Source organism: Balaenoptera musculus, chromosome 11 (genome assembly GCF_009873245.2).
Source record: "Balaenoptera musculus isolate JJ_BM4_2016_0621 chromosome 11, mBalMus1.pri.v3, whole genome shotgun sequence".
In the NCBI taxonomy this organism is placed as follows: Eukaryota; Metazoa; Chordata; class Mammalia; order Artiodactyla; family Balaenopteridae; genus Balaenoptera; species Balaenoptera musculus.
In genome coordinates, this window is record NC_045795.1 from 29,506,467 (window position 1) to 29,523,546 (window position 17,080).

The 17,080-nt window shown below is 39.7% G+C and overlaps 1 protein-coding gene across 1 annotated transcript in view; it reads left to right on the forward strand.

Annotated features, from left to right (window-relative positions):
- The window catches only part of RCAN2 (regulator of calcineurin 2), a 258,086-nt gene that overhangs the window by 34,608 nt on the left and 206,398 nt on the right, over positions 1 to 17,080 (forward strand). The window contains exon 2 of the mRNA XM_036870033.1: positions 3,662 to 3,888. Coding sequence (XP_036725928.1) covers positions 3,664 to 3,888 — 225 coding nt within the window. The 5' untranslated portion in view covers positions 3,662 to 3,663. The remainder of the gene's footprint in view (positions 1 to 3,661; positions 3,889 to 17,080) is intronic.

Sequence of the window (17,080 nt, forward strand, 5' to 3'; positions counted from 1 at the left end):
CTTGTTATCTTTCATTTTTAAAATTACATCTGACATGAGTGGGTTAATTTTTATTATTAGTGTATACATTTGAAATAAATAACATTTTTAGAGTATATATTTTAAATCGATCATTGTAACTCACTTGCTGGTCTGTTTTTTCCTGACAGTGACCCCTTTTTACATAATTCATTAACTCAGTCAAACATTTTGAGGGCTTTCTAGATGTACCAGGATGAAGATACCTTGGATAAAGGCAGCTCAGTCTCTGCTCTCAAGAAACACCATTCTGGTTGGAGATACAGTAGTCGCAGCATAGAATGAACTGTGCGAGGGCTAGGCTGGTACTCAGGGACTGCAAAGAAAGGATGCTAAATTCATGGGTCTTGGGGGAGGTCAGGGAACCCTCCTGGAAGAGTTGCCTTTTGAGCTGAAAGCAGCTGTTCTCTTTTGGATGACCAACCTCAGATTTAGAAATAATGACAACATAAGTAAATCTTCTTAAGCTATGTAGGCAGTTGTTGCTGGAATTCTTTTAACCTTCAGCGTTTCCCTTTCTGTCTGTTTATTTGGGTTTACTAAAGGTTAGTGGTTATACCAAAGCATAATAGTCTTGCTCTGAGATGATCTTAATGATGTGCTTTTATAGTGTTTCCGAGTACATATCCTTTTACGAGTGATTAACACTGATTTTGATCACTTTTTTGCATCCCTATTTCATTCCTCTGCCTCTTCCTACTTAGCTGAGGCAGGCAGATAGGGTTTTTTGTTCCTGTTTTACAAACAAACAGAGTCATGGAATGATCAATAGATTTCTCCAAATTATGAGGTGAGTCAGCAGTGGAACTGGGAAGAGAAACCAGGGTTTCCTTGTTCAACGCTCTGACTTCTAAAGTATTTCTCCATGTAAGTAGAATAAGTTGTTTGCCAAAAATGCATTCACCTTTTAAATCTTTACTGAAAGTAATGAGCTTAAAATAAAGTCTTACAAAGGTAATCGTATTGTTACAGCTTAGAACAGAAGTTAAGGCTATTTGGGTAGATTAAAATGAGTCCTGAGTGAGGCTTAATATTTGGTCTATTTAACTAATTTTTTCAGCAATGGATTTTAATTCTCATTGAAAAAAAGAATAATTGAAACAGTCTCAGACCCGTTTAAGAACATTATGGGATCCATTCTGATTAATTTTAAAAATATTAACTAAGAAGGACAGGATTAAAAATGAAATCAAAATTGACAATATCTATATTTTATGATACTGGATGATTGTAACTTTATTATCAAAAGGTTTTCCTGTAATCCATTGATGAAAATACAGTGGACCCTTGAACAACATGGGTTTGAACTGTGCAGGTCCACTTATACACAGAATTTTTTCACTGAGTACGTTCTACAGGATCTGAGGTTGGTTGAATCCGCAGATGTGGAACCCTATATAAGGAGGGCTGACTCTAAAGTTAATACTTGAATTTTCAACTGTGTGGTCTCTTGGTACCCCTGACCCCACGTTGTTCAAGGGTCACCTGTAAAAGTATCTTAATGTTCTTAGTAATTATTTTTACTACTAAAATAATTAGTTCTCTAATAATAATGTGATAGTCATTATGCATATTATGCTAAAATATCTGAAGCAACAGTGTAAATGAATATGAAGGGAAATAAATACTTTTAAGTATTTCATTGAAGTTTTTTCTTCTAATTAAAAATATTCATAGGGAATTCCTCCAGTGGTTAGGACTCTGCACTTTCACTGCCAAGGGCCTGGGTTCAGTCCCTGGTCAGGAAACTAAGGTCTCACAAGCTGCGCAGCGTGGCCAAAAAATAATAATAAAAAAATTTTTAAAGAATAAAAAATAAAAATGTTCATATATTTTGGATTCATTATGGAAAAAAATAAAGCTTAAACCATGTACCATATTTTTATTTAAAATATGTATTTTTTTGATTTAAATACAGAAAATGTTGCATTAATTGGAGTTTTGAGAACTTTAGAATACAGGAATGGTTCTATTATATTTTATATAGAATGACATTTTTATTTTCCACAATTGTAGTGATCTGATTTTTGAGTTATTATTTCAGATTCTTTAATTTTTGGCTCCTGTTCCCAACCAGGCCTAAGATTTTATGTGTAATGCATCATTTATATTGCCATCAAATAATGTTTATCAGGATGCCATTTAGGCTTTGTTTCTAGGAAAAATGAAAAAACAAACTCATCACAATACTACATTCAGAGTTCAAGAGAGATATAAGTAGAAACTCATACTTGTCTGGGGATCTAGAATTTATGTCTTACCTAAACTTGATGAGGGCAGAGTGACACTTTGTGGTACTGCCTTTCTGTCTTTTACCCTGAGGTTCTGCATTGCTGGGATTGGGGGAAACAGAGGATGATCCAGCAGCCACATGGTAATTGCCAGGCAGTCTTATCTGGGTACCCGTGGGCAAGTTATTTCACCTTCTGGGACTTTAATCACTGATCTTTGAACAGAATAGTATGATAGACATGAAAATAGATACAAAGGAAAAATATAGACATTGACTGTTGTTGAAGTATGCAGGAAGGCTGATGAAATCTACTGAATTATGTACCAGTATCAAAAATTGGAAAAAGTCTCCAACTGGCTGCAGTTGGGTAGAATTTTGAATGTAAGGGGTGATGAAATAATAGAATCATGGAACACAAATAGATGAGATTAATACTGGAAAGCTTCACAATGGGGACTCTGAGGGTGGGGCATCTGTATACCATGGATCAGCCAAGATAGTACTGATTTTTTAAGGTCCAGAGTTCACAAATTAGAGTAATTACCCCAGGCAGAAGAGGGTGTGTGTGTGTGTGTGTGTGTGTCTGTGTGTCTGTGTGTGTCTGTGTGTCCTCATTTGGATAGATGACTAACTATTAGAGTTACCCTAATCAGGATTCAGGTGGTGATGATGAAATAGGTTGTACTTCCTTAAATATAGACTTGCAGTAATTTTGATCTGCTTCATTTCCGTGGTATAGGAGAGCAGACTTTCGTGCCAAACTCCCTGAGTTTGAATCCTAGTCCTGCCATTCTGTCATGGACCCTGTCAAAGTTACTTAATTGCTTTGTTCCTTAGTTTTTCCCCTCTGTAAAATGGAGATAATATTGGTACCAACCACATAGATGGAGATTCGATAGGTCAGTTAAGGCACTCAAATCATTTAGAATCATTCCTGGAACTCAAGAAGTGATAAACATTAGCAGTAATGGTCGTGGTATTATATAATTCATCATGTAACTTATCAAAGCACTTTCCTATCTGCATTTTTGTCTGAATCCATTTGAATCTCTTAAGGAAGCAAGGCTCAGAGAACTTATGTAACTTTCCAAGGTTCCCAGTCTAGTAAACACTGAACAGCTAGGCTGGAGCCCCTGGCCTCCAACTCCAGTCCTGCTCAAGTGGGGTTTTTTTTTTTTGCCCATAGCTGGGACTGGATTCTTGCCCAGAAGCAGAGCTGTGTGGGAAGTTGTAACTCAGAGATCAAGGGGAAAATGTGAACTTGCTGGGTCTTCCCCCTTCTAATAGCCCCTGCTTCTCTTCCTAATCATCCTCCCCTCTCTGCCCCAGACATTCCAGAACTGCGACCTTCAAACCAAGCTTTAAGGAATCGAATCCTACTCTAACATGCATCCGTCTCTGTATCCTCAGGAATGAGGGGAGACTCTTATTTCATTGGGATGAGGAGCCTGGGGCAGCAGGGGCACATCCCGGAAGATGGAGGACTCTTCCTGCTCTGCTGCATAGACAGAGACTGGGCTGTGACTCAGTGTTTCACGGAGGAGGCCTTTCAAGCAATCACAGACTTCACGGACCTCCCGAACTCACTGTTTGCATGCAACGTCCACCAGTCGGTGTTTGAAGGGGATGAGAGCAAGGTAAGAAGCCTTTCTGCTCCTGAAACAGGGGGAGATGTGGCATTATCCCCCCAATATTTCCATTGCTTCTTTGTGGTTAATGTTTGGAAGTTTTTGAAAATGTTTACTTGGCACTCTTCTTGGCATGCATAGCAAGAGCAGAAAAGGCTGTTCTATTATCAGTTGACATTGGAGGTACACACAACAAGGTTGTATGGGAAACTGTGTTGAATCAGATCTTGATGTCTGCCACTCAGACGACTAACAATGGTGTTGGTAATAGTGATTGCAGGGGATACCCCTTGGGCTAGGAAGCAGATGTTGTTAAAAAAAAAAGTTTTATTTTCCCCTATTCTGCCCAAAACTTAATTTGCCTTTCCCTATGCAGCACAAGCTCTCTTTCCCCCTTACTCTTCCTGCAGTTTGATGACTGTTCTAACAATAGTTTCTTAAATTGGGCCGCAAGTCCTGCAGCACTTATTAGAAAAGTAAATTGGTTGGCCATATGAGACTTGCTTTGCTCAAGTGGGTAGAACTGTTTTGGGTGTGTTGTAAGAATTTGCGTGAAAATGCTTAACTCCTTGATTTGAAATAATTAGGGAATGAGGTTGTCTATGTACAAGCATTTTCCAGAATATGAAGCTTCCATTTTAAGAGTCAGCTTGATTTAGTGGAAGCGTTCTTGGCCATCAGAGTAAATAATCCTTTTGGAGGTCTTTCGAAAGTTTACTTCGGATTTCTCTGACCTTTTAACAGCAGAGTCTAAATGGATCAAACCTTCCCTTGTGCATGTGGATTTCTAATTGTAAAGTCCATTACTAGGCTGTGTTGTAAAACATGGCCAACATTTTTTGGGGGAAAGAGCCTTTTTTTTTTCTACATTAAAGTATGGCTTTGTGTGAGATTAAGAGTAGGATTTATGATTGCTGTTTCACAGACTTGGACTGTTTTTGCCAACTGCTGAAGTCCAAACTCTGTTGCCTGAACACAATTACTGGAAGTCTTTGTTCTGAATTTTATTGGTTTTGTAAGCAATCGTGATAGCCCAGAGGATTAGGAATTATTTCAAGCCATATAAAGATAGTTTTATAATAGTATAATTTTGGAGTTGAACAGTTGAAATGATGGGCTAAAAATAACTTGAAGTCCAAGGAATTATATGTGATTAGAACCTCCAGAGCTATCATCAGCAGACTATTTGAAGTGAAAAAATGACACATAGCCTTTTTGAAAGAAACTGGGAATTTTGCTCTTGAATTATAACCAGGTTATAACACAGATTATAATTTATTCAGAGCAAGTCATTTCCCCTGAAATCTACCTGATGTTAACTATGAAACAAAGTTCCATGTTTTCTTGTTCTCTCATCTGTTTAAATATCAACAATTAGAAGGATTTTCCTTGGAGTTTTTTTTTACTTTAACATCTTTATTGGAGTATAATTGTTTTACAGTGGTGTGTTAGTTTCTGCTGTATAACAAAGTGAATCAGCTATACATATCCATATATCCCCATATCTCCTCCCTCTTGCATCTCCCTCCTACCCTCCCTATCCCACCCCTCTAGGGGGTCACAAAGCACCAAGCTGATCTCCCTGTGCTATGCGGCGGCTTCCAACCAGCTATCTATTTTACATTAGGTAGTATATATAAGTCCATGCCACTGTCTCACTTCGTCCCAGCTTACCCTTCCCCCCGCCATGTCCTCAAGTCTATTCTCTACATCTGTGTCTTCATTCCTGTCCTGCCCCTAGGTTCTTCAGTACCATTTTATTTTTTTTAAGATTCCATATCTATGTGTTAGCATACAGTATGTGTTTTTCTCTTTCTGACTTACTTCACTCTGTATGACAGACTCTAGGCCCATCCACCTCACTACAAATAACTCAATTTCGTTTCTTTTTATGGCTGAGTAATATTCCATTGTATATATGTGCTACATCTTCTTTATCCATTCATCTGTTGATGGACACTTAGGTTGCTTCCATGTCCTGGCTATTGTAAATAGAGCTGCAGTTAACATTGTGGTACATGACTCTTTTTGAATTATGGTTTTCTCAGCATATATGCTCAGTAGTGGGATTGTTGGGTCATATGGTAGTTCTATTTTTAGTTTTTTAAGGACCCTCCCTACTGTTCTCCAGAATGGCTGTATCAATTTACATTCCCACCAACAGTGCAAGAGGGTTCCCTTTTCTCCACACTCTCTCCAGCATTTATTGTTTGTAGATTTTTTGATGATGACCATCGTGACTGGTGTGAGGTGATACCTCATTGTAGTTTTGATTTGCATTTCTCTAATGATTAGTGATGTTAAGCATCCTTTCATGTGTTTGTTAGCTATCTGTAGTCTTCTTTGGAGAAATGTCTATTTAGGTCTTCTGCCCATTTTTGGATTGGGTTGTTTGTTTTTTTTGATATTGAGCTACATGAGCTGCTTGTAAATTTTGGAGATTAACCCTTTGTCAGTTGCTTCATTTGCAAATATTTTCTCCCATTCTGAGGGTTGTCTTTTTGTCTTGTTTATGGTTTCCTTTGAGGTGCAAAAGCTTTTAAGTTTCATTAGGTCCCATTTGTTTATTTGTGTTTTTATTTCCATTTCTCTAGGAGGTGGGTCAAAAAGGATCTTGCTGTGATTTATGTCATAGAGTGTTCTGCCTATGTTTTCCTCTAAGATTTTTATAGTGTCTGGCCTTACATTTAGATCTTTAATCCATTTTGAGTTTATTTTTGTGTATGGTGTTAGCGAGTGTTCTAATTTCATCATTTTACATGTAGATCTTTAATCCATTTTGAGTTTATTTTTGTGTATGGTGTTAGCGAGTGTTCTAATTTCATCCTTTTACATGTAGCTGTGCAGTTTTCCCAGCACCACTTATTGAAGAGGGTGTCTTTTCTCCATTGTATATCCTTGCCTCCTTTATCAAAAATAAGGTGACCATATGTGCGTGGGTTTAACTCTGGGCTTTCTATCCTGTTCCATTGATCTATATTTCTGTTTTTGTGCCAGTACCATACTGTCTTGATTACTGTAGCTTTGTAGTATAGTCTGAAGTCTGGGAGCCTGATTCGTCCAGCTCCATTTTTCTTTCTCAAGATTGCTTTGGCCATTCGGGGTCTTTTGTGTTTCCATACAAATTGTGAAATTTTTTGTTCAAGTTCTGTGAAAAATGCCATTGGTAGTTTGATAGGGATTGCATTGAATCTGTACATTGCTTTGGGTAGTACAGTCATTTTCACAATGTTGATTCTTCCAATCCAAGAACATGGTATATCTCTCCATCTGTTTGAATCATCTTTAATTTCTTTCATCAGTGTCTTATAGTTTTCTGCATACAGGTGTTTTGTCTCCTTAGGTAGGTTTATTCCTAGGTATTTCATTCTTTTTGTTGCAATGGTAAATGAGAGTGTTTCCTTAATTTCTCTTTCAGATTTTTCATCATTAGTGTATAGGAATGCAAGAGATTTCTGTGCATGAATTTTGTATCTGCTACTATACCAAATTCATTGATTAGCTCTAGTAGTTTTCTGGTAGCATCTTTATGATTCTCTATGTATAGTATCATGTCATCTGCAAACAGTGACAGCTTTACTTCTTCTTTTCCAATTCGGATTCCTTTTATTTCTTTTTCTTCTCTGATTGCTGTTGCTAACACTTCCAAAACTATGTTGAATAATAGTGGTGAGAGTGGGCAACCTTGTCTTGTTCCTGATCTTAGAGGAAATGGTTTCAGTTTTTCACCATTGAGAACGATGTTGGCTGTGGGTTTGTCATACATGGCCTTTATTATGTTGAGGTAAGTTCCCTCTATGCCTACTTTTCTGGAGGGTTTTTATCATAAATGGGTGTTGAATTTTGTCAAAAGCTTTTTCTGCATCTATTGAGATGATCATATGGTTTTTCTCCTTCAATTTGTTAATATGGTGTATCACATTGATTGACTTGCATATATTGAAAAATCCTTGCATTCCTGGGATAAACCCCACTTGATCATGGTGTATGATACTTTTAATGTGCTGTTGGATTCTGTTTGCTAGTATTTTGTTGAGCATTTTTGCATCTATGTTCATCAGTGATATTGGCCTCTGGTTTTCTTTCTTTGTGACATCTTTGTCTGGTTTTGGTACCTGGGTGATGGTGGCCTTGTAGAATGAGTTTGGGAGTGTTCCTCCCTCTGCTTTATTCTGGAAGAGTTTGAGAAGGATAGGTGTTAGCTCTTCTCTAAATGTTTGATAGAATTCGCCTGTGAAGCCATCTGGTCCTGGGTTTTTATTTGTTGGAAGATTTTTAATCACAGTTTTAATTTCAGTGCTTGTGATTTGTCTGTTTATATTTTCTATTTCTTCCTGGTTCAGTCTTGGAAGGTTGTGCTTTTCTAAGAATTTGTTCATTTCTTCCAAGTTGTTCATTTTATTGGCATATAGTTGCTTGTAGTAATCTCTCATGATCCTTTGTATTTCTGCAGTGTCAGTTGTTACTTCTCCTTTTTCATTTCTAATTCTGTTGACTTGAGTCTCCCTTTTTTTCTTGATGAGTCTGGCTAATGGTTTATCAATTTTTTTTATCTTCTCAAAGAACCACGTTTTAGTTTTATTGATCTTTGCTATCGTTTCCTTCATTTCTTTTTCATTTATTTCTGATCTGATCTTTATGATTTCTTTCTTTCTGCTAGCTTTGGGTTTTTTTTGTTCTTCTTTCTCTAATTGCTTTAGGTGTAAGGTTAGTTTGTTTATTTGAGATGTTTCTTGTTTCTTGAGGTAAGATTGTATTGCTATAAACTTCACTCTTAGAACTGCTTTTGCTGCATCTCATAGGTTTAGGTTGTCATGTTGTTGTTTTTTTCAAATAAATTTATTTATTTATTTATTTATTTTTGGCTGTGTTGGGGCTTCGTTTCTGTGCGAGAGCTTTCTCTAGTTGCGGCGAGCAGGGGCCACTCTTCATTGCGGTGCGTGGGCCTCTCACTATCATGGCCTCTCTTGTTGCGGAGCACAGGCTCCAGACGCACAGGCTCAGTAGTTGTGGCTCACGGGCCCAGTTGCTCCGTGGCATGTGGGATCTTCCCAGAGCAGGGCTCGAACCCGTGTCCCCTGCAGTGGCAGGTGGACTCTCAACCACTGCACCACCAGGGAAGCCCGGTTGTCGTGTTTTCATTGTCATTTGTTTCTGGGTATTTTCTGATTTCCTCTTTGATTTCTTCAGTGATCTCTTGGTTATATTGTTTAGCGTCCATGTGTTTGTATTTTTTACTGATTTTTTTTCCTGTAATTGATATCTAGTCTCATAGCATTTTGTTTGGAAAAGATACTTGATACAATTTCAATTTTCTTAAATTTACCAAGGCTTGATTTGTGACCCAAGATATGACCTTTCCTGGAGAATGTTCTATGAGCACTTGAGAAGAAAGTGTATTCTGTTGTTTCTGCATGGAATGTCCTATAAATATCAATTGAGTCCATCTTGTTTAAAGTATCATTTAAAGCTTGTGTTTCCTTATTTATTTTCATTTTGGATGATCTGTCCATTGGTGAAAGTGGGATGTTAAAGTCCCCTACTATGATTGTGTTACTGTCAATTTCCCCTTTTTTTGGCAGTTAGCATTTGCCTTATGTATTGAGGTGCTCCTATGCTGGGTGCATAAATATTTACCATTGTTATATCTTCTTCTTGGATTGATCCCTTGATCATTATGTAGTGTCCTTCTTTGTCTCTTATAATAGTCTTTATTTTAAAGTCTATTTTGTCTGATATGAGAATTGCTACTGCATGTTTCTTTTGATTTCCATTTGCATGGAATATGTTTTTCCATCCCCTCACTTTCAGTCTGTATGTGTCCCTAGGTCTGAAGTGGGTCTCTTGTAGACAGCATATATATGGATCTTGTTTTGTTTCCATTCAGCCAGTCTATGTCTTTTGGTTGGAGCATTTAATCCATTTACGTGTAAGGTAATTATTGAAATGTATGTTCTTATTACCATTTTCTTAATTGTTTTGGGTTTGTTATTGTAGGTCTCTTCCTTCTCTTGTGTTTCCTGCCTAGAGTAGTTCCTTTAGCATTTGTTGTAAAGCTGGTTTGGTGGTGCTGAAATCTCCTAGCTTTTGCTTGTCTGTAAAGGTTTTAATTTCTCCATGAATCTGAATGAGATCCTTGCTGGGTAGAGTAATCTTGGTTGTAAGTTCTTCCCTTTCATCACTTTAAATATGTCCTGCCACTCTCTTCTGGCTTGCAGAGTTTCTGCTGAAAGATCAGCTGTTAACCATATGGGGATTCCCTTGTATATTATTTGTTGTTTTTTTCTTTGCTGCTTTTAATATTTTTTCTTTTTTTTTTTTTATTTATTTATTTATTTATTTATTTATTTATTTATTTATTTATTTATGGCTGTGTTGGGTCTTCGTTTCTGTGCGAGGGCTTTCTCTAGTTGCGGCAAGTGGGGGCCACTCTTCATCGCGGTGCGCGGGCCTCTCACTGTCGCGGCCTCTCTTGTTGCGGAGCACAGGCTCCAGACGCGCAGGCTCAGCAATTGTGGCTCACGGGCCTAGTTGCTCTGCGGCATGTGGGATCTTCCCAGACCAGGGCTCGAACCCGTGTCCCCTGCATTGGCAGGCAGATTCTCAACCACTGCGCCACCAGGGAAGCCCCTAATATTTTTTCTTTGTAGTTAATATTTGATAGTTTGATTAATATGTGTCTTGGCTTGTTTCTCCTTGGATTTATCCTGTATGGGACTCCCTGTGCTTCCTGGACTTGATTGACTATTTCCTTTCCCATATTAGGGAATTTTTCAACTATAATCTCTTCAAGTATTTTCTCAGGCCCTTTCTTTTTCTCTTCTTCTTCTGGGACCCCTATAATGCAAATGTTTGTGCATTTAATGTTGTCCCAGAGGTCTCTGAGACTGTCCTCAATTCTTTTCATTCTTTTTTCTTTATTCTGCTCTGCAGTAGTTATTTCCACTATTTTATCTTCCAGGTAACGTATCCATTCTTCTGCCTCAGTTATTCTGCTATTGATTCCTTCTAGAGAATTTTTAATTTCATTTATTGTGTTGTTCATCATTGTTCGTTTGCTCTATAGTTCTTCTAGGTCCTTGTTAAATGTTTCTTTTATTTTCTCCATTCTATTTCCAAGATTTTTGATCATCTTTACTATCGTTACTCTGAATTCTTTTTCAGGTAGACTGCCTATTTCCTCTTCATTTTGTGGTCTGGTGGGTTTTTACCTTGCTCCTTCATCTGCTGTGTGTTTCTCTGTCTTCTCATTTTGCTTAACTTACTGTGTTTGGGGTCTCCTTTTCACAGGCTGCAGGTTCATAGTTCCTGTTGCTTTTGGTGTCTGCCTCCAGTGGCTAAGGTTGGTTCAGTGGTTTGTGTAGGCTTCCTGGTGGAGGGGACTTGTGCCTGTGTTCTGGTGGATGAGGCTGGATCTTGTCTTTCTGTTGGGCAGGACCGCGTCCAGTGGTGTGTTTTGGGGTGTCTGTGACCTTATTATGATTTTAGGCAGCCTCTCTGCTAATGGGTGGGGTTGTGTTTCTGTCTTGCTAGTTGTTTGGCTTAGGGTGTCCAGCACTGTAGCTTGCTGGTTGTTAAGTGGAGCTGGGCATTGAGATGGTGATCTCTGGGAGAGCTTTCTGCATTTGATATTATGTGGAGCCAGGAGGTCTCTGATGGACCAATGTCCTGAACTTGGCTCTCCCACCTCCGAGACACAGGCCTGACACCTGTCCAGAGCACCAAGACCCTTTCAGCCATATGGCTCAGAAGAAAAGGGAGAAAAAAAGAAAGAAGAAAGAATAAAATAAAATAAAATAAAGTAAAGTAAAATAAAATAAAATAAGTTATTAAAATAAAAAATATTATTAAAAATAAAAAAATTTAAAAGTAATAAAAAAAAGAAAGAAGAGAGCAACCAAACCAAAAAACAAATCCACCAATTTTAACAAGTCCTAAAAACTATACTAAAAAATAAAAAACAAAAACGGATGGACAGAACTCTAGGACAAATGGTAAAAGCAAAGCTATAGAGACAAAATCACACAAAGAAGCATACACATACACACTCAGAAAAAGAGAAAAAGGAAAAATATATATGTATCTATATATATGTATAAAAAAAAGGAAGAGAGCAACCAAATCAATGAACAAATCTACCAATGATAATAAACTTTAAATACTAAACTAAGATAAACAGAAAACCAGAAAGAAATTAGATGCAGAAAGCAAACCCCAACTCTACAGTTGCTCCAAAGTCCACCACCTCAATTTGGGATGATTCGTTGTCTGTTCAGGTATTCCACAGATGCATGGTACATCAAGTTGATTGTGGAGATTTAATCCGCTGCTCCTGAGGCTGCTGGGAGAGATTTCCCTTTCTCTTCTTTGTTCGCACAGCTCCTGGGGTTCAGCTTTGGATTTGGACCCGCCTCTGCGTGTAGGTCGCCCTCAGGCATCTGTTCCTGCCCAGACAGGAGGGGGTTAAAGGGGCAGCCGATTTGGGGGCTCTGGCTCACTTAGATGGGGGGAGGGAAGGGTACGGACGCGGGGTGAGCCTGCAGTGGCAGAGGCCAGTGTGATGTTGCACCAGCCTGAGGCGCGCCATGCGTTCTCCTGGGGAAGTTGTCCCTGGATCACGGGACCCTGGCCATGGCGGGCTGCACTGGCTCCCAGGAGGGGAGGTGTGGATAGTGATCTGTGCTCGCACACAGGCTTCTTGGTGGCGGCAGCAGCAGCCTTAGCGTCTCATGCCCGTCCCTGCTGTCCGCGCTGATGGCCGCGGCTCGCGCCCGTCTCTGGAGCTCGTTTAGGTGATGCTCTGAATCCCTTCTCCTCGTGCACCACGAAACAATGGTCTCTTGCCTCTTCAGCAGTTCCAGACTTTTTCCCGGAGTCCCTCCCGGCTAGCCGTGGTGCACTAGCCTCTTCAGGCTGTGTTCACGCCGCCAACCCCAGTCCTCTCCCTGCGATCCGACCGAAGCCCGAGCCTCAGCTCCCAGCCCCCGCCCGCCCCAGCGGGTGAGCAGACAAGCCTCTCCGGCTGGTAAGTGCTGCTCGGCACCGAGCCTCTGTGCGGGAATCTCTCCGCTTTGCCCTCCGCACCCCTGTGGCTGCGCTCTCCTCCGTGGCTCCGAAGCTCCCCCCTCCGCCACCCGCAGTCTCTGCCCGAGAAGGGGCTTCCTAGTGTGTGGAAACCTTTCCTCCTTCACAGCTCCCTCCCACTGGTGCAGGTCCCGTCCCTATTCTTTTGTCTCCGTTTTTTCTTTTTTCTTTTGCCCTACCCAGGTACGTGGGGAGTTTCTTGCCTTTTGGGAAGTCTGAGTTCTTCTGCCGGCGTTCAGTAGGTGTTCTGTAGGAGTTGTTCCACATGGAGATGTATTTCTGATGTATTTGTGGGGAGGAAGGTGATCTCCACATCTTACTCCTCCACCATCTTGAAGTTCTCCCCCTTAGAGGTTTAATGGGGGTTTTGATTCTTTCCTGATTAAATCATTCTCAGTAGACTGAAACAAGGAGATTTAGGAAGGAGCTAATCTCAGTCAGGAAGGCTGCTCAAGAATGGTTTATCAGCTGAACCAGAATTGGTTACGTAGAAAGACAGGGGCCTGGGGGGAGTTCACGGGAATCTGCCCACATCTATTTTGATATTCTGATCTGTGACTGAATAATGGATTACCAAATATTCTCATTTAATTTGTATACGAAGTTGGTAAATCGCAGCTTAACAAATAGTATTGGGTTTTAAAGTGACCTTGATAAAATATTGAGATGAAATCAATAAGATGTAGCTCAGTGGAACCAGTTTCAAATGATTTAGATTACATCTTTATAACCAAGGATGTGAATTTTATAATTGGCCCATGCCTACCTAATCAAAGTTATTAAATGAGACACAAAGTCTTCCGGCTTGGTGTGATTTTATAGCCCCCATTCTGTGGAGGGTCTCTGGGATATCAAATAATCTGATCCAGATTCAGTTTTGATTTAATTATATATACAGGGTTTAGAGTGACAAAGCAAGATGATCAGATACCAAATGAATTGACAATAGAGGCACGATCACTGGGACTCTAGGAAAAAAAAGTGTTTGGGGAGGCTCATGCCTCCCATTTTTACTGCCACATGTTTCTCTTTATATTCCAGACCTTTCTATTCCTCCCTTTACCTCCATTCCCCCCACCACCACCACTATCTTAATAAAGCTCACTTGCCTTGTACGTCATTCTCTCAGGATATCCTTCCCTCAGTGTTCAAAGTTCATGAATCTGAGCCAGGAATTCTGATGATGTTTATCTTTCCCAAAGTGTGGACATTGGGGGCACTGTGCAAAGCTGGTGGCAGATATTTTTAGGTAGAGGGAAAAGAATCAAGAATGCTTTCCAGCACTTGTATTTGCCTGTGGGCAAGGCTGGCCATGGGGATTGTCTAAAGTATTTGGCTTTGGGACGATGCCTTCAGCAGCCTGGAATTATCTAAGAGATAAGACATCAGAAGTGATGCTTGGTTTTCATTTCAGAGGTCCAGGTGGTTAGGTGGTAACATACGTAACTTGCTTGGGTGAAGTTTTCTTTTCTGGCAAACAGACTTTTGATTCATTGTTTCTTGATATTGATGGACTAGAGTTTAGCTTGTTTGTTCAATTATTATAAAGCCTACATTTTAACTTCCTTAGCTGAGTGGGAATTTATAAAGCTCTTGTTTTCTGACTATCATGATTAAGTCTTGCAGTAATCTCTTCTCAATTTTCCCATCTGTTTGAGACGCTTTTCCTAAGCCCTTTTCCTTTTTGAGGTAATTTGGAAAGTACTGACTTGGCCTGCTCTTAATATAGGTAACACCATAGGAGATGATCTTCTGGTTATGTTTGTTTCTGCTTATCAGTATGATAAATATTCTGAGATGCTCATTTCTGCTATCCTATTTAAATTCTAAGTTCTGACACCTACAGAACATTTTTTTCAAACAGCTTCATGAGACCGTGATGTTCACTCCAATTTTTCGTTAGGCAGAATTCTGTGAGATTGTATTTTGATTTGATGCTTTTGCAAGGAGTGAGCATACTTCAGTGTGGCTTGTTGTGGTCCAGATGGTTGGGATCTGTTTATATAACACAAAGGAGAACCAGAGCTGGAGGAAATTGGCATCTGAAACCAATAATGCAGATTGCTGTTTGCATGCTACAGCTTGCAACATAAATATTTTTGTATGAAACACATTTAGAACCCGGAGCTTCACAGCAGGCAACACCTAAAAGTTATTAGGGGTTCAGTTAACCTTTGGCATTTTCCCCTGGATTGCCTTTCTAGATCCAGCTGGGCTGCAAAAGTCATCTTAAGACAGGTGAGGCTGGAGGGGCACCCTGTGGGCTGCCCTGTGTCTGTGCTGAAGATAAGTAAGGCTCTGCTCGATGGGACACTGGCAGTCACTGGTAGCTAAAGGGGAACAGTGTATCAAACCACCATGAAACCTTTGGCCAAATTCAGTTCAATAAAAAGCTTGAAGGGTGAGTTGTTATTGGCCTCCAAAAAATTTGTATTCATTTAGTTCAATGGTAACAATAATAACAGCAGTAGCAAACCTTACATAGCATGTAGCAAGTTGCCTCATACTCTTCTGAATGCTTTCTAGACATTAAGCCCTTTAATCACCATGACAACCCTATGAGGACGGTGTCTTTCTGCCTCTCTACCTCCTGAGCACGTGGCAGGGTTGTATTCCCTGGACCCTTCTGTCTAGTTCCGCCCAATGTATTGACATAAGCAGAAGTGACCTGTGTCACTTTCCAGGCCAAGCATTTAATTACCAATATTTGACACTGAAGAATGTTCTTTTCACTCTGCTCGGGCAACTGGCAATGTGCCAGGTGTGCCGTTCAGACAGTTTGGCTCACGGACTGAGGACACGGATGACACAGAGCAGGGTCCTGGGTGACCTGTGATAAACATGCAGTGTGACTACAACAGCAAGAAAAGCCTTTGTTGCTTTAAGCCCCTGGAATTTGGGAGTTTGTTGTTAGAATACAACTTAGTCCACCTAGGTTGATACAGTAAGTGTGATTACACAGAGAGGTTGCCCATGGTTTCACAGCTGCAGTGGCAGAGCAGGGATTCAAACCTACAGAGTCTGTGATCTTAAACATGATGCGATACTGCCTGTTGATATACAAATATTTATTGAAAACAGGTATGATGCCTGGCTCTGGGGATGCAGTGGTGAACAAGACAGCGTAAACTCATTGAATTTAAAGTCTACCAAAGAAAACAATTCAAATAAGGCAAACATAATAAATCCAGTGATGCTAAAATCAAAAGGGCATTTAATATATATTTTCAACTATACTCAGTGCCTTATATACACACACGTACACATGCAGAAAAGATTTTCTTGTTTTTCTTATGTTTTGTTTTGCTTTTTAAATAAGCGGGCATTTCTGCCAACCATTAATGGCTGTATTCTTCCAGAAAGGGCATAAGATCAGAGGCCTAGTGCTTTGGGTTTCTCAGGCTTTGTGCTTCTCATAAATAGATCATCTCAATGCCTTGTGAGTGGCTGGAGTGATTGTAGGTTCAAAGATGTATACCTTTCATTCAACATCACCACTAATATAATAAACCAGCTCCTTCTAGAGCTCAGCTGAGGACACAGTGACCTAGTCTAACACTGGCAGCATTATGCAGTCACTCTCAAGGATTTTGGAAGGTTAATCTGGTTATTTGCAATTTTTACTTGATTCCCCACATAAGATTTGCCTTTACTCCAGTCTGTAGCGGGGATGTGAATGTTCCCTTTGTACTTTACAACTGCAGGTCCACAATCTCTTATCTGCAGTACCGAAATCTGAAAAGCTCTGGAAACTTTCTTTATAACCCATTTTAAGACAAAACCTCACTTGACCTAATTCATTCAGAATCTAACCAGGACTGGTGAGAAGCTTCTTCTTGTGTGAATATTCATCCTTCTCTTTGCAAAAATATTCCTGTCTTTAACCACCGGGGACTGCCCCAGACCTTGATGGAGCATTACACAACATGAGGTATGCATACCGTATTACATTCTAAATCCCCAAATTCTGAATCCCAAACATATCAGGCCCTAAGAACTTCAGACGGTGGGTTGTGGACCCACCATTGTATATATACAATATATATACAATTTTTTATATTGTAGGATATATAAAAATGCACTCACACCACATGTTCAAAAAGAAGGATGAATGCAT